The 23,220-nt window shown below is 39.1% G+C and overlaps 1 protein-coding gene across 1 annotated transcript in view; it reads left to right on the top strand.

Moving 5' to 3' along the window:
- COL21A1 (collagen type XXI alpha 1 chain) overlaps positions 1-23,220 on the top strand; it is a 117,230-nt gene that overhangs the window by 53,481 nt on the left and 40,529 nt on the right. Inside the window, exons 12-18 of the mRNA XM_088137181.1 lie at positions 2,886-2,930; positions 3,154-3,207; positions 5,731-5,784; positions 6,616-6,669; positions 10,723-10,776; positions 10,874-10,927; positions 16,649-16,702. Of these exons, the coding sequence (XP_087993307.1) occupies positions 2,886-2,930; positions 3,154-3,207; positions 5,731-5,784; positions 6,616-6,669; positions 10,723-10,776; positions 10,874-10,927; positions 16,649-16,702 (369 nt within the window). The remainder of the gene's footprint in view (positions 1-2,885; positions 2,931-3,153; positions 3,208-5,730; positions 5,785-6,615; positions 6,670-10,722; positions 10,777-10,873; positions 10,928-16,648; positions 16,703-23,220) is intronic.

Here is a 23,220-nt window from a genome sequence, read left to right as displayed (position 1 = left end):
GAACATTTTAATAGAAAAAAGATAGACATGAGAAAAAAAAAGTAAAAGAAAAAGAAAGAAAAACATACAGTAAAAGACAAGAGATTTACAAGCTTCATAAAAGTAAGTAAATTGAGTTACTTTTAATTTTTATAGTAATTTTAGTTTAGTTCTATGTATTTGAATACCTTATATCATTTTAAAGTTACATATTACTTTTAAAGTTAAGTTAATAAGCAGGCATGACAGTAATCAGCACAATATGATGGATGGATGTGTTTATTTATTTATAAGATTTATTGGACCACCCATCTCATGACAGTGAATCCAGGCAGTGTACAAAAACAAATGTCAGTTAAAACTGTCCAACAATAAATATACAAGGTCAACAAACAAAACCACACTAGTCAGCAGAGCTCATTTAACCTCCTGGCCCACATATCAGGAAGTATTATCAATCAGAGTGAAAAATGTAAAGTTTTATCTAGTCAATAAATATCCGAGTTTATCAGGTCATCTGAAACTTTATGTTAAGAGAAATAGGTTTTGCCATGACATTTGGTGTGGTACCTTAAGCTCTTCTAAGAACATCACATGAGGAGAGGCTCCAGGGCTTCCATGGGAACAGAGGCCAATAGGAGGGGAAATCCCCACCATGCATGCCATTCAAGTACAAGAACTGAGATCTTTTGATTAACTCTCAATTACATTTGTTTTAGACAAGCGGTGGGATACTCAGTTGTAGGATTTCACACTCAAGTTTGATCAGTTGGTTGGCTGACAATCCATTTGAAAAAAGAACGAAAATGTGGCTTCAGAAGTCAGAATTTGGTCTTTCTCAAATCAGCAGCGCAGAACAGGTCTTGAGCCCAGAGACTGGATAGAAGGGCAGATATAGTCCAAGCATATTGCCGTACTCAAGTGCATAATCTCAAGCCTTCTACTCCATGCATAATGGATTTTCCAGATGGAAGATCTTGAGCTATGTTAACAGGGAGATCACCACTTCCAGAATGAAGTGTGTAAAACCATCTTTGGAGTGCCTCAGCTATGGGCTGACAAGATGTAGGTACCAGCATTAGGACATGTTCTGTAGAAACAGGGAAATGTCTTCATGCTGGTGCACAGATGTATTACCATACCCAAATTCATAAACAAAGGCCTATGTTATGTTTCTGGGTATGGCAATAAATCCATAGCATTTAAGTATTTTATGTTCTTGTGATGTGTGTTCTGTCATTAAGATAGCCAAAACTGCATATATAAAATCTTAGAATCAAGTGATTCATTCAAAGGGTAACATATGTATGTGTATAATAATAGAGAGCTAGGTTGGTGTAGTGATTAAGGTCTTTGAAACCAGGAGACTATGAGTTCTAGGCCTGCCTTAGGCATGAAAGCCAGCTGGGTGACTTCGGGCCAGTCACTCGCACCCAGCCCAACCCACCTCACAGGGTTGTTGTTATGGAGAAAATAGATGGGCAAGAGTATTAGGTACGTTTACCACCTTGAGTTATATATAAAAAGGTGGGATAAAAATATCATCATCATCATCATCATCATCATCATCATCATCATCATCATCATCATCTGTAGTAATTACCTAACATTTTTTTAATAAAAATCACAAATAGGATCCTTTAAAATGTAAGTGTACCTGTTCTTAGCTTGTGATTCAGTGGGATGGGGTGTGGACAGGACCTGATGGTGGCTAAATTATCCTGTTTTCAGATTGAGGGACTGAACAAACTGACCTATCTTTTTAAATTTATTGCTCAAATGCTTATTTCTTTGTTTCTATTATTGAATGGCACTGTTAAATGTCATATATGTGTGTGGGTGTGTATTTTTTTAAAATAAAAATATATTGTTAATAAGCAATAGCTTATAACAATATATTTCCCTTAAAAATATATATTGGCTTTCAAAGAAAAGTAAAAACAATACCTTATTTTTTAGGAAAAAAAAATTCTGTGAATGGCAGCAGATCAGCAGGTAGATTGTTGAGTTCACAGCTCAGCCATCAAGTTTTTACATTCTCTGAAAGCCATATAGTTATAGGGATTTTTTTTCCTGGCTGCTCATTTATTTTCCTTTTTTTTTTTTTTTGAAAAATGCGAATAACTGCTATTTGTTATTTATTGTGAACATCTTTTAAATTTTATTAATTTTTTTGGAATGTACTTTATAATTCAAGCTGAAAATGTAGATTTACAGATTAAGATCATTCATAATAGTAGGTTTTGTTAATGAAGACAAAGAGGACATTCATCCAATTTCCTCCACTGGAATAGAGAGCTGATTTAAACAGCCACATATTGCAGCCCATTTTAAATCCAAATTGTTCAAAAGGCCATATGTTAGTTGGGATATTCTATGGAGTGTCATGCTGTTGTTCCATACTGGTGTAAAAAGTAGGATTTAAGATTTCAGAAGGAACATCAAAAGATCTACATCTGTTTATTAGGAACCAGATTTCTGCTCCTCTCCTTTTAGTCATCCAGGAAAAGTATACCAATAAGTTCATTCATATGAATGTGTGTGGGAATTCCTCACAGGAGGTTACCTTCCATGTGGTTCAGATTTAAAGTGGCCACCTGAGATGAGCAAACTCTAAAATTCAATCACTTTGTCATCTGAACTTAATGGATGGAATACATCTAATTCAATCTATTTAGAAGGTAATGGAATGACCCTAAACAATTACTTTGCTGCTCTGCTGGAGTTGCTGGCCTGCAACATATTCTTTTTTGCAAAGTTCCGTCGACACAGTGATATGCCCAGTTCTGTGCGCATGATTGAAATTCCACAGTCCTCAAGGCTGAGCAGTGAAAGTGTTGTTTTAAATAATTTAAATCAAAGTGCTCAAACTCACAATAGTATAATGTTTGGGTTTTTCTTCTTAGGGCTATCGTGGAGTAGCAGGAACTCCAGGATCCCCAGGGATTCAAGTAAGCTCACTATGCCTTTTATACACTAGACAATACTTCCTCAAGTGCCTTCATGTTTTGGGCAGAATTGCAAAATTCTTAACTAGCATGGCCAAAATTGGGGAAGGCTATTCTAAGAACCACTGTGAAGACAACATTTAACATAATGATTATTGCAGTTATAAATAAAACAATCCATAAAATTCAATGAGGTTCATAATTAGATTAATTTTTTTTTTACAAGGGTCCACGTGGCCTTCCAGGTGTGAAAGGCGAACCTGGGACAGATGGGGCAAAGGTAAGGCTAGTTTAACACCTTTAATTCATTTTAATCAATAAGTGCTATACACAATACTCAAAATGTTCAAAAGATAGTTACTAATGTATACATTATCAGTTTAAAATATACTTGATTGTCTGTATAAATGTATCTTTGTATAGGGACTCTCTAGTTTATTTACATTAATTCTAAAATGCTTCTGAATACTTCTTAGTTCAGAGATAACTTCTACCATGGTTTGCTTTTTATTTGCTTTTTTTCCTCCTGTATTCAAAATCTCCCCAATAAGTCTGGATGTCCAACCAATGACATAAAAGATGGGTACATTAGTGTGCATCTGTGCACTTTTGACAGTGTTTAATGACTAAACAATGTCTTTGTAAGTTAAAGCTTTGTATATATTTATGATCCTACTGTATGAGGCCCAGGGATAGTAAAGTTCACAGTAAAGTAATATATGTAATTATTGAATATATTTCAAGTCTCTTTTTTGGAGAACATTCTGCACATTTGGAAAATCCAAGCGTTTAGAATTGTATTCAGTGTCTTCATGGGGTACAGCATACTTATATATAGCACAGCTTTGTTGTACCCATCACCCCCTTATATTATTATGCTAAAAATTCATCTTGGCCAAATTACTTTGTATTCTTTGTTGTATATAGAAAGCTCCCAGTGAGCAATGATTTTCCATTCATTATGATATCAGAGTCAGCTGTGCCAGTATGGTTAAGAAATGAATTTGGCAATGACCCTAAGAGTAATAATGAATGAGAAAATGTTCACTGGGGCCCCTTCATGAGTGTTAATTCTCTGAGGTATGCAAGAAGCATTTGAGCCAGATGTTTAATAACTTCATTTCTAGTAAGATTAGTTGTTGTTGTTTCTTTTGGTTGTAGACCAGCATAAAACTAATAACATAGCAATCACTCTAAAATAAAAGTAAAATGAAATATCATATTGATAGAATACAATAAAGTAAAAATAAAAATTATTAATGTAAAATTACAAAGTACAGGGATTAATGCCCAGGAGTGACCTATATAATTACAGTGTGAATGCTATAGATCAGGGTTCCTCAACCTCAGCAACTTTAAGATGGGTGGACCTCAAGTCCCAGAATTCCCCAGCCAGCCATGCTGGCTGGGGAATTCTGGGAGTTGAAGTCCACCCATCTTAAAGTTGCTGAGGTTGAGGAACCCTGCTACAGATAACTAAGGTAGATAACTATCGATAAAGACATAAGAAGTACTAGGATTTATAAAACACTCTGAGAATGTAAAGCTACGCTAACTTACATTGAGTCTAATACTTGCTGAAGCCCTGTTAGGCATTGTTGGGATTATGACAGTTATGATCCAACCAACTGCAACAAGGAAATAGCAACATACAAGAATGGTATGTGTTTATTTAAAGGGAAAAAAGGGGGGAGGAGGGAGGAAAGAAGAAAAGGAGGGAAAAATTATAGAAAGTATTGAGTTATGGGAACCTAGATTAGTTGCCATTGTGATTTAGCTCAAAGCTACCTCAGAATATATATCTGAACTGAAACTTGAGTTAAAGTAACTTGAGTTCAAGCTGTCTGGGCTTGTTTTTACACAAAATGATGTTGCAAAATGTCAGTTTCAGGCATTTAAGAACATTTTCCTACTTCTTCAAAACAAAATTGATGACTATTGCTTATGTTCAGTTGATTGCACGTAGAGATTTTTTTTGAAGTGTTCCAGAAGTTGTGAATTACCAGGACTTTAATTTACTGTCCAGATGATGATTTATATGTCCTGGTACAGATTTACTGCTCCACATACTGGCAAGATACAATTCAGCTGTTTTATTGGAATAGGTCAAGGAGCTTGCAAATAAATCATCAATAGTTAAAAATAAAATAGGGAGGGAAACTTAACATCTGGCAGTGATGGAGAACAGTCAAGCAATATGTAGTTACCTGCTAAACTGACTTCATGAATAAAGCCATACAGCTACATACTCCATGAGTTCACTGAAATTGTCAGATGTTTTTACTATCCATTATCCTACACAGTGACTCTATAAATATGTTTTCAATATGTTGGTATGGTGTATCTGTTGTGCAAGATATCCCCCAACAAGAATTTTGATGGGGCTGGTTCTAGAAAGGACAACATAGACTGTTGGCCTCTGTGCTTTTGTGGATTCCATATAGTTCATTTCTTAATTATTTTAAAATGCAGTTGCTGGGAGCCTCTGGCTGATGGCTAATTATTTTCTAGTTTCTTTTTCCTAGCCAAAGCAGTGCCCTTTGCATTTGTTTTTGTATACCATTTCCTCATTTCCTAAGACTAAATGGCTAAATCTTAGCTCAAGGATGTCTTGGCATCATGACCAGACTGAAGAATTAATGGCTGTGTACTGAAGGAAGCAGTAGTGTAATTCTCATTTAGAAAGCAAGCCATGTGGAGTAGATATATTTCTCTCATTTAAGAAATGATGCCTTTTGATACCTCCTATTATCCTGTCCATTTACTTAACTTGCTTCACAGAGATTTTTTTTTCTTTTTCTAGGGTGAACGTGGGCTTTCAGGTTTCCCTGGATTACATGGGATTCCAGGATCTAAGGTTCAAACCAAATGCTTCTTGTAACAATGGGTAGGATGTTAAAAAAAAGAATCAAGGGATTGTCAAAATAATAATTAAAAACCCTGTGCTTTTTATCTCATTCAGAATAAAAAATATAGGAGTGATTATTCCATGTTTTTTTCTGTCTTCAAGAACAGAAAAAATGTTTTACTTTGAAACGTTGGCAGATAAGTAGAGGTCAACAACCATTTTTATGGAAGTGGTGACATCATATAGGTTGATGTTTATCCAATTTTAAATGGTTATCCCTTATCTGGCAAGCCTGTGATACTAGGGTCCCATCCTCAATATTATCATCTCTTCTCTCCTGATAATTGAAACTAGCCTCCTCTGAAGGCCTGGAATATTTAGTCTATTTTACCACCTCAACATCAGTGCAAAGTTTATCTTATGTGAAATATTGCTCAAATTGTCTCATCCTTTCATTGATGATGCCCCTAGTAGATGAATTTGTTTTTGGATTTTTAATTCATTTTTTATAACGGACTTCCTAAAAATATTGCAAATTGGAACTACAATAGCAGTAAAATTGAGTTGTTATTCTTTCACATGAAGTTGTTTGGTGGTACTGTATGTTTTATAGTACTGGGTGTAAAAGTTCATGATAGGCAGGTGGTCTGGATGCATAATTATGAAGGCATTTTATTTCCAGAGTGTAAATAAGTATTAATTTTAAGTCACATCTGCACCATCTTAAGTTATGGCTGTTGTCACCATAAATACAGTGAGCTATGTTTGCATGCCTTATTCTGCAGGATTTAATTTGCTCTTTTGCATAGCAAAATAAAGTTATCTATTTATTTTATGAAGGGTGACAGAGGACCTAAAGGAGATCAAGGAATACCAGGAATTTATGGGAAAAAGGCAAGTTTTTATAGGATCAGATGATTTACTTTGACAAAAGAGATGAAAAACTTTTGTTTAAAAGAAAGATGAATTTTAGGTGCCCTAAAATTCTTCCCTACAGATTCAGTTCTGAGCTGGAGATAATTCTCTAGCTTTTTCTTCCCATCTTCCTCACTGGTTTTCCAAAGTCCTTCCCTGCCTCTCCATGAACTGTCAAAACTTGTTAAATGGTGATGGGATTAAATCTACTATGCATGAAGAGAAGGAAAGAGGAAGGTCTGTTAACTACTACCTTGGTTTTGTCTATATCTCCCCCGGCTGACCTTTTATTCTGACGCATTGTTATGCAGGACTCAGAGAAAATAAAGACTGGATTGTAGTGGCAGAACTCTATTTCATCTCCCTTCACGTCAAGCCACTGTTCCTGATGATTATCAGATTGTGCATTTCCAGACTGATGTTTTGAACCACTTAAAGAACAGCACTGGCCTTGATTGGAAATTGAGTCAGTTTATTTTTTTACCCAGTTCTGCTTTATTATAAAGCATAACAAATTTCATTTTAAACTCAATTTTCCTATGAAATGCAACATTTTAGGTTTGGGGAAGAAACTCGTATTCTGTATCCCATGTAGATAGTCCATCTTCCCATTAGAGAGAATTCTTGTCTCACACAACTTTCCAAGCTTAAGTTACCCATTTCATAGCTTCTATGAAACATTTCCCCCCCTTCTCAGCCTTTTTTTTTTTTTTTGCAACCCACCATGCAGATATACATGGATTGGTAAAGTGAGGAACACTAACAATAAGCTGTTCTCTTTTGTGTGCAGGGGATGCAACATGATTTGTATTATTCTTGGATTGATGGTAGCTTGGGAGTCAGGGCACTAATAGGATATCATTCTTTGAACTCTCCAGATCAGCTGGACAGGGAGAGAGTGAATACAGAGTGACTTGTAATGTTTTCTGTGTGGGCTTGACAGAATCATATAGATCTGATTATGCTTAGCATGCTTCAGTGTTGATAAAACACTGTCAATAGTGATAAAGGTTGTAAGCTGGTTGAAGTTGAAGAAAAAAATTGAAGAAAAAAAGGCATTAGAAGAATATCTCAGGAACAGTGAAGCTAGTACACCATGAAGGCTTACTGAATACTGAAGAGACCAAAGTGGCCTACAAGAAAGACCAAATGAAGAATAGAAAAGAGACATGGCAAGGCAAAGTATTGCATGGCCAGTACACACACACACACACACACACACGCACAAAACTAGCAGACAAAGCAGATAACAACAACACCTGGCAATGGCTAAGAGCAGGAAAGTTGAAGAAAGAGGGGCTAATTCTGGCTGCACAAGACCAAGCCTTAAGAACAAATGCATACAAAGCCAGAATTGAGAAGACAGCAACAGACAGCAAATGCTGCCTCTGCAAAGAAGCTGAGGAAACAGTGGACCACCTAGTTGGCTGCTGCAAGAAGATCGCACAGACTGACTACAAACAACAGTATGACAAAATAGCAACCATGGTGCATTGGAATATCTGCAAGAAATACCATTTGCCTGCAAGCAAGAACTGGTGGGACCACAAAACAGACAAAGTAATAGAAAATGAAGAAGCTAAAGTGCTCTGGGACTTTAGAATTCAAACAGACAAGCACCTGCCACACAACACCCCAGACTTAACAATTATTGATAAGAAAGACAAAGAAGTCTGGATAATGGACATTGCAATACCTGGAGACAGCAGAAGAGAAGAGAAGGAACTGGAGAAAATCACAAAATACAAAGACCTACAAATAGAAATAGACTGTGGCAAAAGAAAGCAAAGGGGGACGCGGTGGCGCAGCGGCTTAATGACGCTGAAAGTTGCCGGCCAGAAATGGTCGATGCTTCAGCGGTTCGAGTCCAGCCTTCGCGTTAAACAGGGTGAGCTCCTGTTTCCTCCCCAGTTCCTGTCAACCCAACAGGTTGAAAACTCACGTGAGTAGATAAATGGGTACTCTCACTCCAGTGGGAGGAAAAATGCTGGTGGCGCCTTGCAAAAAGGAGTTGGGAGCAGTTGCCGGTAAGCGAAAAACCGCACGCGCCCAAAAAGGGCGCGAAGCAACGGAAACCCGTCTCCTGCGCTCGCCAGCTGGGCTTTGCTCTAGGAAGGAGGCTCTGGCAAACCACTTCCGAAAAACAATTGCCTTGAAAACTGCAAGGACTTGTCCAAGCAGTCACTGCAGGGTCAGCAATGACTGAGCGCAGACAAAAAAAAAAAAGAAAGCAAAGATAGCACCAATAGTAATAGGTGCCTTGGGTGCAATCCAAAAACATCTGGAGCACCACTTGAAGATCATCGGCGTAGTCAAAATCACCATCAGTCAGTTGCAAAAGGCAGCTTTACTTGGAACAGCTTACATCCTGCAATGATACATTTAACACCATCAAACAACAACATCTGCCTATCCCAGGTCCTTAGGAGGGAATCCATAGGTGGATAAAAATGCCAAATCCAGTCTAAACATCTGGCTAACTGTGTGACCAACAATAATGGTGCTTGAGGGGTTAAACATTGCTGAGAGATCCATTGCGGATTAGGGAGAACTTTCAACACTTAGGTTGGCTCAAAGAGGGCAGATTCATGTTTGCAGTTGAGGGAGGAAATAATTCTGTTCGCTTCTTAAGCAAGAGGAACAATTGTTTATATAAACTTTTCTTGATGTTAGGTATATAAGATTACCTTTCAAACTTTAATATTACTTTATTATATTACTTTATATTACTTTAAAGTAATATAAAGCATATTACTTTCAAGGAAAGAAAGAAGAGATATTGTGCTCATAATAGTAACATCAGTGGGGAAGTGAGTAAGTTCTCCTCTGGTAGAACTGGAATTTAGATTAAAACTATTACTTTAGTGGACTGCAGAGGCCTTCTCAACATTATTTTATCTGAAGGCTGCAACTGGATAGCCTTCAAATCATTCTGATACATCACAGAAATGTCTCACTTTTGAGGGGGAATCTAGTAAAAATACTGCTGTGGTACCTATTGTTGAATGGATGTTTACATATTCTCTGAGGCGAAAATCCCAATTGCCTTGCTTGTGGTATTATAGCCAGTTCCGCGTTTTGCTCTAGAGAATCCTACCATTCTCCCTTCCGAATCCGTTTTTAATGCATTCCCCCTCCCCTCTTTACTGTCCTAAGCCAGGAGTTCATGTGGCAAACTTGGTTTTCTTAAATAAGCTATCTCTCACTGATTAAGGTTTAACACAAGTCTTGTTGCTCCAGATTTGGCAGGATGCTGGTAATGGGGGATGGACATTTGCTGCTTTGATGTCATTCTTAAATTATTCCTTGGCAAGAGCTCTGCATTCTGTTCTGAAAGGCAGCCATACCAAAATTCATTCTGCTGCATGACATTCAGCTGAATAGTTCAGCTGTCCCAAGTCATGTTAGAGCAAAACTCGCCTTGCAGTGTCTTGACATTCTTGTTCTTCTGCAAAACAGTTTTCTGTTTGAGTGCTTCAGACTTTCTTTTGCTCCAGACTTTTTCTTGGTGGTATGATTGTGCTTACTGTATTGCTGGTAGTGGCAATGGATGCTACTGCTTTCTGTTCCACATTTTTCTGAAGCCTCCTTGGCTGTCCATCCTTCTCAGTCTAAAAAAATCTAATGGGAAGAGTTCTCTTAGGGGACCTTCCTTTGGGATTTTAGTTCAAGCATGGGAAACCTAGGTGGCTGCAAACTGCTGGAGGAAATCTTGTATAATGAAAGATAAGACATTCCCACAGATCTCTTGGTAACCTGTAACTTAAAACAAGGGCAAGAACACCCACTTTACCCATAAAAATTTCATCACATTGAATAAGTACTGAAAGGAAAAAAATACAAAGGACAATTTTTCTTCACAGTGCTAATTCCAGGTTTTTCAACAACTGGTCAAGCACATTTAGCAGTTTATGAGATGGACTAATGAGTCAGCTTCCACTCACCATATGTTATGTCAGCCTTGGCGGGTGCTGACAGTTTGATTTACTGCTGCCCTAATTATTATTTGTCTTCCTCATATTCTTTTACCAGGGTGCAAAAGGAGAGAGAGGTGCTGCAGGAGTTCCTGGAATACCTGGACGGCCTGTAAGTTTCTGACAAATTTGGAGGAGTTCTGTTTGTTTTCCTTTTTCCTACACTATTACAAATGGTGAGTAACTCTACTCTAACTATATTAAAACAGGGAGAACTTGGGAGAAATGGGAAGGATGGCATACCCGGAAATCCAGGTTTTAAGGTACCCAATTTATTGATTTTGTCCAAATATTATATAGATAACTGGAATGTATGCATGTACTTGTTTCTATTTTATTATTGGTTTTTTTATTTTATTAATCTTATTCTTGTGTGTTTCAACTTCTTTTAAACAAATGTGTTATTTAAGAGCAGCTACAGATAGTCAAGAAGTTTAAAACAAGACCGAGACCAAATTAACTCAATGAACTCATGAAGAAAGAAAAAGGGTAGAGAAACATGGAGGAAAAATATCAGTTTGGCCACTCAAGAATGTAATTTTTGTAGGCAATCATTCGTATCATTGTAGGATCAGGCAATTTTTTGCCTTGGTGATAGAACTTAGATGCTGCTACGTAAGACCTTTTGCCTCCACCAGCACTGAGAGGATCAAAAGTATTTGCTTCTGCAGTTTGCTGGTAGCTAGCAGAGACTGGGAGTTCATCTGACAGAGAGAACAAGGAAGCAATTCATAATAGAAAAAGGGGGACCAGATAACACCCTTCTGCATCCGCTGCTCATCTTCTTGACCATCCAATCACTGTGCACCCTGCAAGGGTTCCAGATATGGGTAGGTGCTCATACGTTTTCTTCATGGGGGAGAGAGGACTTGACCTAATTAAGATCCTCCCATATATCAAAGCTGATCCATGCTTACCACCATGCAAATATAGGATAAGAATTGAGATTCTTGCAGTCACTTGCTCAGCTACATGATTTTGCTCTCTTCCATTCAATACTGTATATGGAATCCTTAGGCGGTTTTTGCTGGGGCTTTTTCCATCCCCTCCCCTTGCTACATACCTTGGGAATTCCCTAATCAAATTAAATTGCTCTTTCTGGCAGATGGTGCTGCTCTGGCAGCAATGGGGTGTATAGGAAATGTGAAGAACAATGACAACGCAGTAGATTATTGGCTGAATTTCCTTCTTGCTATCTGTTTTTTTAAATCTAATTTTTAATGTATGCTTTTGTTTAAAAACATTGCATTATTTCAATTGTTCTTAGATTATTATAATACAGAGCAGGAGGAAGAAGTACAGCATTTATTTTTGAATTGTTTGAAATTATAAAAGCAATGGTCTCTTATTTGTGCTGGATCAAATTGCTGTCATTTTGCCTCTTAACATCTGCTGTCTATAAAACATCACTTCACTTGGGTTTATTGTAATCAAAATCAGAACATTTTAACAAGAAAAGCATCTTTGAACATTTCTTCTGGAATCTTCTTTATTTTCTTCCCAAAAATTCAGAAATTCCTTTTTTTCCTGGAAACAGTAAATATTCTGCTTCACACCAAAATCATGCTCTCTATAATTTGGCCTCTGTAGAAACATACATTTGCAAACATTCTTCTGTGGCATAATCAAGGTACAGTCCTTCTTTGCTAAATGGGTGAATTCTCTTTGTCACTGGGAACTCTCTCCACTGATTATAAGGGTGCTTTAAAAATTATATTTACTGAATCTCAACTTTCCCACTGTATGTAAAAATCCCCCTGTCCTTAAGAAACTCATTCAGAGCATGAGCACTTCACAGTTATAATTGGTTAAAGATGTAGCTAAGTCTTCTTCAACCTGGTATCCTTCAAAATGTTGGGAATGGAGCTTGTATAATTATCAGCCTGCACAGGTCATGCTAGTTTTTAAATTCCCAGCCAGGATGGGTCATAAGAATAAAGATTCTCTTGAGTGTATTGTCGAAGGCTTTCACAACCGGAATATGATGGCTGGTGTGGGTCTTCCGGGCTGTGTGGCTGTGTTCTGGAAGTTTTGTTTCCTAACGTTTCGCCAGCATCTGTGACCGGCATCTTCAGAGGGCAGGAGCACACATAGGAGCAGTTCTCTCTGTGCCCAGGATGATGTGACCCTGTTGTGGGTATTTATAGAGATCAGCGAGGATGCCTGAAGGGTGTGGGGGGGTGTTGGGTTAACGATTGGCTGCTTGTTTTGGTGTCAGAATATGTGTGTATCTTCCTGGGGGTTAGGCAGGGTTTTTTCTATTGAGTTGTTAACGAGTGGCTGCTGGGGGTGATTAGCATGTTCATTGGGTGAATTGTTCACGCATCCTGGTGGTTGAGCTGAGTTCATTGACCTTTTGCAGGCAATATTTTTCAGGATTGGTCCTAATCACCCCCAGCAGCCACTCATTAACAACTCAATAGAAAAAACCCTGCCTAACCCCCAGGAAGATACACACATATTCTGACACCAAAACAAGCAGCCAATCGTTAACCCAACCCCCCCACACCCTTCAGGCACCCTCGTTGATCTCTATAAATACCCACAAGAGGGTCACATCATCCTGGGCACGGAGAGAACTGCTCCTGTCCTCTGAAGATGCTGGTCACAGAAGCTGGTGAAACATTAGGAAACAGAACTTCCACAACACAGCCCGGAAGACCCACACCAGCCATTCTCTTGAGTATTTTCTTCTCTTGTGGGGGTGGAGGTGGGGGCAGCAGTAGAGAAGTGGTTTGCTATTACTGCCTTCTGGAATGCTTTTTCAACCTATTATTTATTTATATGTTTGTGTTTATTTAATTTATAGGTGTCCCATACAATTGTGTGCAGCTTACAACTAGGAATGAATATATGAATGAATGAATGTGTATGTATGCATGTGTGTATATATATATGTGCGTGTGTGTGTGTATGATAACACAGACCAGAAGAGCAAAGTAATCAAAGTAAAACAAAATGAAATGAAGCAAGCAAAACAAAACAAAACAAAAAGGGGGCTCCCCAAGGCCTGGGAGAACAACCGAGTCTATGATAATTCCTGGATGACATTCAGCCAATGGTTTTATGTAGGTGTTAGCCAAAAAGAGTGCTGAGCCCTGCAGCACTCCACGTGTGTGGGACTGTGGGTTAGATCTCTCCCATCTGTCAACACTGATTGAAACTGGCCACGAAGAAAGGAGGAGAACCACTGCAAAGCAATGCCTCTCATCCCCAACTCAAAAGCCACTGACAGATCAAGGAGCACAAGGATGGACACACTACCCACATCCTGGCTCTGCCATAGGTCATTAACAAGCATGACCAATGCCGTCTCCATACCAAACCTTACATAGCCTGCATTTCTGGGATTTCTTGTTCATCTCCCATTGAAGTCCTAATTAGAACTGATCTATGAGGGTTTTTTTGGAGGGGGTCAGTCATGGTTGGCTAGCTGCTGTTAGCTGTTGTAGGATGGTACAGATCATAATGGCTTGAAACCTCTATTTTAAGTCTGTGTGCATGTGTGTGCACTCTCTCACATACATATATGTATGGAATACAAGCTACAGTGGGGCAAAAAAGTATTTAGTCAGCCACCAATTGTGCAAGTTCTCCCACTTAAAAAGATGAGAGAGGCCTGTAATTTTCATCATAGGTATACCTCAACTATGAGAGACAAAATGGGGAAAAAAATCCAGAAAATCACATTGTCTGATTTTTAAAGAATTTATTTGCAAATCATGGTGGAAAATAAGTATTTGGTCACCTACAAACAAGCAAGATGTCTGGCTCTCACAGACCTGTAACTACTTCTTTAAGAGGCTCCTTTGTCCTCCACTCATTACCTGTAGTAATGGCACCTGTTTGACCTTGTTATCAGTATAAAAGACACCTGTCCACAACCTCAAACAGTCACACTCCAAACTCCACTATGGCCAAGACCAAAAAGCTGTTGAAGAACACCAGGAACAAAATTGTAGACCTGCACCAGGCTGGGAAGACTGAATCTGCAATAAGCAAGCAGCTTGGTGTGAAGAAATCAACTATGGGAGCAATAATTAGAAAATGGAAGACATACAAGACTGATAATCTCCCTTGATCTGGGGCTCCATGCAAGATCTCACCCCGTGGGGTCAAAATGATCACAAGAATGGTGAGCAAAAATCCCAGAACCACATGGGGGGACCTAGTGAATGACCTGCAGAGAGCTGGGACCAAAGTAACAAAGGCTACCATCAGTAACACACTATGCCGCCAGCGACTCAAATCCTGCAGTGCCAGATGTGCCCCCCTGCTTAAGCCAGTACATGTCCGGGCCTGTCTGAAGTTTGCTAGAGAGCATTTGGATGATCCAGAAGAGGATTGGGAGAATGTCATATGGTCAGATGAAACCAAAGTAGAATGTTTTGGTCTAAACTTCAACTCGTTGTGTTTGGAGGAGAGAGAATGCTGAGTTGCATCCAAAGAACACCATACCTACTGTGAAGCATGGGGGTGGAAACATCATGCTTTGGGGATGTTTTTCTGCAAAGGGACCAGGACGACTGATCTGTGTAAAGGAAAGAATGAATGGGGCCATGTATCGTGAGATTTTGAGTGAACACCTCCTTCCATCAGCAAGGGCATTGAAGATGAAACGTGGCTGGGTCTTTCAGCATGACAATGATCCCAAACACACCGCCCGGGCAACGAAGGAGTGGCTTCGTAAGAAGCATTTCAAGGTCCTGGAGTGGCCTAGCCAGTCTCCATATCTCAACCCCATGGAAAACCTTTGGAGGGAGTTGAAAGTCCGTGTTGCCCAGCAACAGCCCCAAAACATCTAGAGGAGATCTGCATGGAGGAATGGGCCAAAATACCAGCAACAGTGTGTGAAAACCTTGTGAAGACTTACAGAGAACGTTTGACCTCTGTCATTGCCAACAAAGGATATATAACAAAGTATTGAGATGAACTTTTGGTATTGACCAAATACTTATTTTCCACCATGATTTGCAAATAAATTCTTTAAAAATCAGACAATGTGATTTTCTGGATTTTTTCCCCCACTTTGTCTCTCGTAGTTGAGGTATACCTATGATGAAAATTACAGGCCTCTCTCATCTTTTTAAGTGGGAGAACTTGCACAATTGGTGGCTGACTAAATACTTTTTTGCCCCACTGTATATTGAGGACTTCAGAACTATAGCATTGGGGAAAAATTGTATTAATGTACTGTCCTCTGAATTATCTGACAAAAAACCCAGCCAGCTGGTACCCTTTGGGCCAGCTGGGTAACTACTTTCTCTCAGCCCTAGGAAGGAAGCAGTGGCAAATCACTTCTGAAAAACCTTGCCAAGAAAACTGCAGGGATTTGTGCAGGCAGTCTCTGAGAACTGGACACAATTGAATGGAAAAAAAAGTCTATCCCCTGAATTCTCTGACAAAATAACCAGGCTAATTTCCATATTTTCCTGGACTAATCTTATTTATGTGTTCCTAATGCTTTCCAGCGTAATTCAATACTTATTCCAATCACTGTTGGTATAGATAATATGAGCTGTAAATCGGCAAGTTCCGCATCACTGGGTCATTGTTAGCTGCTAACTGCAGCCAAATCAACTACCCCCTGACTCTTTTAGAAAGCTGTCCATATTTTGTTAGTTGTGCCCTCTGGAGGCAGAAAGCAATAGAGCAGCACACACTAGCACATCTTTCATGTTCTGCTAAATCAGAATGTGGACGAACTCTTGGTGTGTGCTAGAAATATATTTCCTAGGGGACCAGGTCTGAATATAGCCTTTGGATCATTGGCAAGGTCTGTAACCTAAATAAAAGAAGAATTAAAAAACAGGTTGCAGCAATGAAGAGGGCATCCTGTGTAGCAGCAAGATTTGGCTTCATGTATTTTACTGGCAGAATTTAGATATTTCTCATATATTGGTTGAATTAAGTTAATCTGTTACAGTTCCCAGTCTGGTACTGAAAACTTAATATTTTCATGATTTTTGTGTGTCATCATTAAGGGAGAAGTTGGACAACAGGGTTCTCCAGGACCAGAAGGAAGACAAGGAAATCCTGTAAGTTTTTCAATGACTTTTATGTCAAGTTCTTTATCTTTTGAAGTTGTTTTACTGACATTCACTTTTCCTTGTCGAAATCTATTTTTAAAATTTGAGCACCAAACAGAACACAGCCATGTACCAAATCCTGGCAGATGATCTTTTCATTTTATTTTTTTTAGAGATTAGGGAGGATTTTCTTCTTTGTGTTACTGTACCGTACTACTGCTTTTTGGGAAGCAATTACTGTCATTCATCAACATGGCTGGTGTTTTTTTTTCTTTCTATCTTATGAAAGCAGGTGTGGGAAAGGTAGCTTTTTCATAGGGAGTTTGTTCACATAATGTTTAATTTTGTTTATTTTTTTAAAACATCTTTATACTGCTTCCCATTAAAAGAAAACTCAAAGTGGTTTACAGTTAATATTTGGGGGCATTTTGAGTCAGAATTTTAAGGAATGGAAGGTGGAATAGATGTCTCCAGGATCCACTGCTTCCATTAGTGATGAAAAGAGCCATCATATCAACATGATACAAGTTCCACTGCTTTCATACACATATATGACATCTTAGCACATATATAAAAGGAACAGAGGTTGTGTTCTGTCACTCAGTGCTGCCTTCATCATTTTCTCCCCTTGGATTCCCCCCATGGACACCACTGGCAACTGGATTCTCACAAAAAGTGAGTTTTTGCTTGGAGCAGTGGTTTAAAGTTTGCTATTGTTACACTGAAGACAACCCTGTAATTCTCACCCACCTTACTGGAAATTAACATCCCCCCAAAATGCCAAGACTACTCCACCAGAAATTGTATAATCTTTGTTCCTGATCCAAAATGAAGGAAAAAAAGCTGTACTGAAGTCTTCCTCTTCTGGAGGACTTCAAAACAGAATTTTAAGGGTGTGAACTCACCAGTGAGCCTCACTGCCATACCTATTGGACCTCATATTTCTGATACTTTTAGCCATCATGTGTCTTTATGCAGTAACTAAATGCATTTTAGTTATTCATACAGTGGGGAATATATGATCATGGAATAAGCTCCAGGCAAGGTGTATACAAGGTGTGTATCAAGGCATTTTCTGAGTCCACCTTCTGATGGATGTTCCAATAGGTACATCAGATGTGTTTGCATGTGCCATCAAGTTGGTGTCCTCTCTTAGAGACCACACAGATAAACTTTCTCCAGGATGATCTGTTCCCAACCTGACTCCTCAGTTCTCCCAACAGTATACCCATCACTGCTATAAATGAGTCCACCCATCTCACTGTTAGTCATCCTCTTTCCTTTCGCCTTTCCCAGAATTATAGATTTCTCAAGGGGTCTTTGCCTAATGTGTCCAGAGTATGATAATTTGAGCCTGGTCATTTGTTTTCAAGTGAGAACTCTGGATTTGTTTATTACATGATCCATTTTTCTGTGTGCCTGACTAGCTCTGGTATCGTCAAGAGTTTTCTCCAGCACTAATGTTCAAAAGTATCAATACTCTTTCTGGCTGGTGTGGGTCTTCCGGGCTGTGTGGCTGTGTTCTTGAAGTTCTGTTTCCTAACGTTTCGCCAGCACCTGTGACCGGCATCTTCAGAGTGCAGGAGCACAGACAGGAGCAGTTCTCTCTGTGCCCAGGATGATGTGACCCTGTTGTGGGTATTTATAGAGATCAACGAGGGTGCCTGAAGGGTGTGGGGGGGGGGGGTTGGGTTAACGATTGGCTGCTTGTTTTGGTGTCAAAATATGTGTGTATCTTCCTGGGGGTTAGGCAGGGTTTTTTCTATTGAGTTGTTAATGAGTGGCTGCTGGGGTTGATTAGCATGTTCACTGGGCACAGAGAGAACTGCTCCTGTCTGTGCTCCTGCACTCTGAAGATGCCGGTCGCAGGTGCTGGCGAAACGTTAGGAAACAGAACTTCAAGAACACGGCCACACAGCCCGGAAGACCCACACCAGCCATCGTATGCCGGCCGTGAAAGCCTTCGACAATACAATACTCTTTCTGTCTTGCATCTTCAAAATCCATCTTTCTCCTTTCATAAAGTGTCATAGGAAAACATTGCTTGCACGATTCTGATCTTTGTAGATATAGACATGTCACAGCATCTGAATACCTTTTCCAAGGCCTTCATTGCTATTCTGCCAAGTGCTAGTCTATGGCTTATTTTTTGACTTCTGATTCCTTTACTATGTAGGGTTAATGCTAAAAGGCAGAAGCTACCTACTACTTCAGTATTTTCATTGTCAGTTCCAAGGCTGATTGCTGTACCTGTTATCATTAATTTGGTCCTCTTTATATTTAACTGTGGTCTAATATTTTCACTATACGTTCCTTGACTTCTATTACTGGAGCTTGCAAATAATTTGCATTTTTAGCTATCAGAGTAGTGACATCAGCCTAGTGCACATTACTGATATTTCTTCCTCTAATTTTAAAACCCAGTCATCTTCCCCCAGTCTCGCCTCCCTTAATATTTATTCAGCATATACTGTAGGTTGAACAAATGAGAGAATATATACCCTTGTCTAGCTGCTTTGTGACCTGGAGCCAGTCGGTTTTGCCATATTCCATCTGGGCTGTGGCTTCCTGCCCTTTGTCTAGGTTTTGCATGAGGACAATGAGATGTACTGGGATTCCCATTTTCCTAAGGATATTCCTAAGCATATTTCCTAAAGACATGCATAATAAAATTAAAGACCTTGATATAATCAATAAAGGACATATTGACTTCTTTATGGTATTTGCCGTTTTCAATTACCTAGTGTGCATCAGCAATATCATCTCTTGTTCTTCAGTCTTTTCCAAAATCAGCTTGAACATCTAGAATTTCATTTTCCATAGGAAATGCTCTGGGTTCTGGATTGAATGATCCTATGAATTATTTTGCTAGCGTATGTGATTAGGAATATTGTGCAGTAGTTTGCATACTTTATTAAGTTTCCTTGTTTTGCTTTTGATATGTGGGTTGACCTCTTCCAGTCTGTTGGCCACTGTGTTATTCTCAGGATTTGCTGGCATAGTTTGGTTAGAGCCTTGACTGACTCTTCTTCTATTGCTTGCCATATTTTTGTAGATATTCCATCAATTCCTATAGCTTTCTGACTTGGTAATGACTGGACTGCCAATCTAATTTCATGTTCTAGTACTAGAGGTTCTTGTAAATAGGGAATATCTTCTTGAATGTTGATATCTCTTCTGTACTGACTTTCAATATATTCCTTCCATCTTTGGTCTTTAAATTGGTTACTATTTGTCTTTTGGTGTCATTTAGTATACCAATTTGATGTTGAACCTCTTTCTGAATTCAGAGATCTTTTGGAAGATTTTCTTTGTTTTTCTATGCCTGTTTCCATTTTAACATCGTTACAGACATTATTGTATTATTGCTTCTTACCTTTTAAACAGCTCTCTGAACTTCTTGGTTAAATGGGAACCTGAGATTTTTGGCTTTCTTGGTTTTCTTGGCAATACCACTGTCTGTTCTTTAATTTCTTGGTCTCTTGCAGTTTCTTTTTACATTCCTTCTTATCAACTTCGCAGATTTCATCCCACAGTTCCTCTGGTTCTCTATCAGTGATGTTCAGAACTTCAAAGCAATTCTTGATATTCTTGAAAATGGAATGTATATTCCCAAGATAATTTCATGGAAGATGGTTGGCTTTGTTCTTGTTTTAGTTTGACTTGAAATTTACACATGAGCAATTCCACAGTTAACCCATGGCCACATCTTCGCTGTTATAACTGAGTTCCACGTCCTTGTATCAAAAATATAGTCAGTTTAATTTCTGTATATTCTATCTGGTGATGTCCATGTATACAGGTGTTGTTTTTGCTGTTTGAAGAATGCGTTAGCAATAAAGAAATGGCAGAAACGTTATTCTGCTTAATTTCTGTTTCCTAGGCCAAGTAGTCCTTACTGTTTGCAGCTTTGGCATTTCAGTCTCCAACCATTAGCACTGCATTGTGCTTGCATGTTCTGTTGATTTCAGATTGAACATGACCATAAAACTCATCCGTCTCCTCTTCTTCTGCATAAGTGGTTGGACATAAATTTGGATACCTGTTATGTTAAAGGGTTGTTTACAAAGTCTAACTGATATTGTGACATTGACTGTTCACAGTTTGCTATACCCTGACTATGAAAACAGTGCTGTTCCTTCTTTGTTTTTCATGTCCTGAGTAGTAAGCAGTATGTTCCTCTGATTGCAAGTGTCCAATTCCAGTCCATTTCAATTCACTGATGCCTAAGACGTCAAAATGTAGTTGATTCAATTCATTTTTCACTGTGTTCACCACAATAAGGCTGAATAGCAGGACTTGGGGGAAGTGATTGTACCTGTATACATACATAACTCTTTCTATGCATGGTAAAAAAATCTGAATCTGTGTTTCAAATTAGGAGTATGACAGCATGAATGACCTCAGAAATATTAGGTTGGATAAACAGTGTATAAGAGCTTTGGAAATGACTACTGGTTTTACTTTTTAATTAACGATTTCTGCTAGATATGTTGTGAAGTGATGTACCATTTTCTGGACTGTTCAGATCTAAAAAAATTAAAAATCAAATACAGTGGTACCTCTAGTTACGAACGCCCCTCCTTACGAATTTTTCGAGATACGACCAGCTCCGGCCCCAAAAATTTACCTCGTGTTGCGAACCACCTCGAGTTACGAACTGGACCCGCGGCCATTTTCCGCCCCTGACACGTGGTCCGCGGCCATTTTTCCGCCCCTGACACGTGGTCCGCGGCCATTTTTCCGCCCCTGACACGTGGTCCGTGGCCATTTTTCCGCCCCTGACACGTGGTCCACGGCCATTTTTCCACCCCCGACTCTCCCTCCAAGCAATAGCCGCCTCCCTGTCCTCCATGCCAGAATGGATTAACGGTAATTACATTGAACCTTATGGGAAAATTTACCTGGTGTTGCAAACCACCTCGAGTTATGAACTGGACCCGCGGCCATTTTCCGCCCCTGACACGTGGTCCGTGGCCATTTTTCCGCCCCTGACACGTGGTCCGCGGCCATTTTTCCACCCCCGACTCTCCCTCCAAGCAATAGCTGCCTCCCTGTCCTCCATGCCAGAATGGATTAATGGTAATTACATTGAACCTTATGGGAAAATTTGCCTCGTGTTGCGACCAATTCGAGTTGCAATCAGAGTCACGGAATGGATTAAATTCGTAACTCGAGGTTCCACTGTACAGAACTTAAAAAAGAAATCTAAAACACCATCTGAATAAAGCCAGTAGAGAGAAGATGAATAGAATCAGCTCTAAAATGAAATATTTTGTGAAGGATTAAGTATTCGCAATTATTTATATGAATGAATTTCAAAGAAGTTATCATGTAGTAACCTGCTTGGTCAGGAACTAGAGTACAGTAAGGAAGGAGAAAACTGGATCAGTCGAAACATCGATACCTTTCTATAGCCAAAAGTCACGGCTGGTAAGACACGCTTGAAGAACTTGCCTGGACCACTGTCTGCATTTTAGTTCATTGGGCTGACTTCAGCCATATTTGGTTCCAGGAAAATCATTTCTATATCCTATAAATAAACTATGTTCTACATTTTCCAGAGTCTTTACCGACAGTGATCTTTCAGTTTTTTAAAATGGTTTGTGTTTTATTACATATTAGTCACTTTTGATCATGAAATAAAGATGGTATATAAATTGTGAAAGGCAACCTGGTAATAATTTCACCTTCCAAAAACACTGCTGTATTGTCTTCATTGTGTTTAAAGATTATTTCTAATGTAAGTAAAAACCATGGCTTTTTTCTACCTGAATTTACATTCCCACATCCACCTTTCTTCTCTAAGAAGTGACTGGGAGTTTTCATTCCAGTCTTAAACAAAACATTTTTTTGTGACAGCAAAAATTTAACTAGGGTTAGTAACAAGCTCACAATCAATCCATCATTTTCCATTTTGTCTAAAATGGATCTATGTTAAAAGTGATTCATTCATGAATAATTAATTTGCTATTGTGTGTACTTATAAAACACTAAATATGTATACCCACTAAATATGCATATCCAAACAGTCACTATCTGTGAATGTAATAGGATGATTGCCCATAGTGATTTCACATAGGTATTAAACAGGATGGGGAAGCCAGATGAGCTCTGGAGCCATCATAGCCATGACAGTGCTTCTTCCACACCTATTGATTGGAACCATTTGCTTAGGAACAATTGCAGAACGGGGCCTCCAAGCCCCAATCCTTGGCAGCAGTCCAGAAGGTTACCACGGTCAATGATATTGAGGACCATTGAGAGGTCTGGTAGGACCAAGAGAGGGGCATTTCCTTTACCCAAGCTCAACAAATCATCCACTAAGATATCCAGTGCCCAGCCCCAAATTCTAACTGCAAAGGATTCAGAAAATCCATTCCCTCTAGGATCCTGTATAATCAGAGTCCTACCACTTTCTTCAAAACCTTTTGTAAAAAAGGAAGGATGGAAATCAACCAATAGTTGTCCAAAGCAGCTGGATCGAGAAATGGCTTACTCAAGGGAAGGGGCACAATAACGCCTCC

Source organism: Python bivittatus, unplaced genomic scaffold, assembly GCF_059951505.1.
Source record: "Python bivittatus isolate LINGU-HERP-01145 unplaced genomic scaffold, Pbiv_v1 ctg000020_np1212, whole genome shotgun sequence".
Lineage (NCBI taxonomy): Eukaryota > Metazoa > Chordata > Lepidosauria > Squamata > Pythonidae > Python > Python bivittatus.
This window is presented reverse-complemented; position numbering and strand designations above follow the sequence as displayed.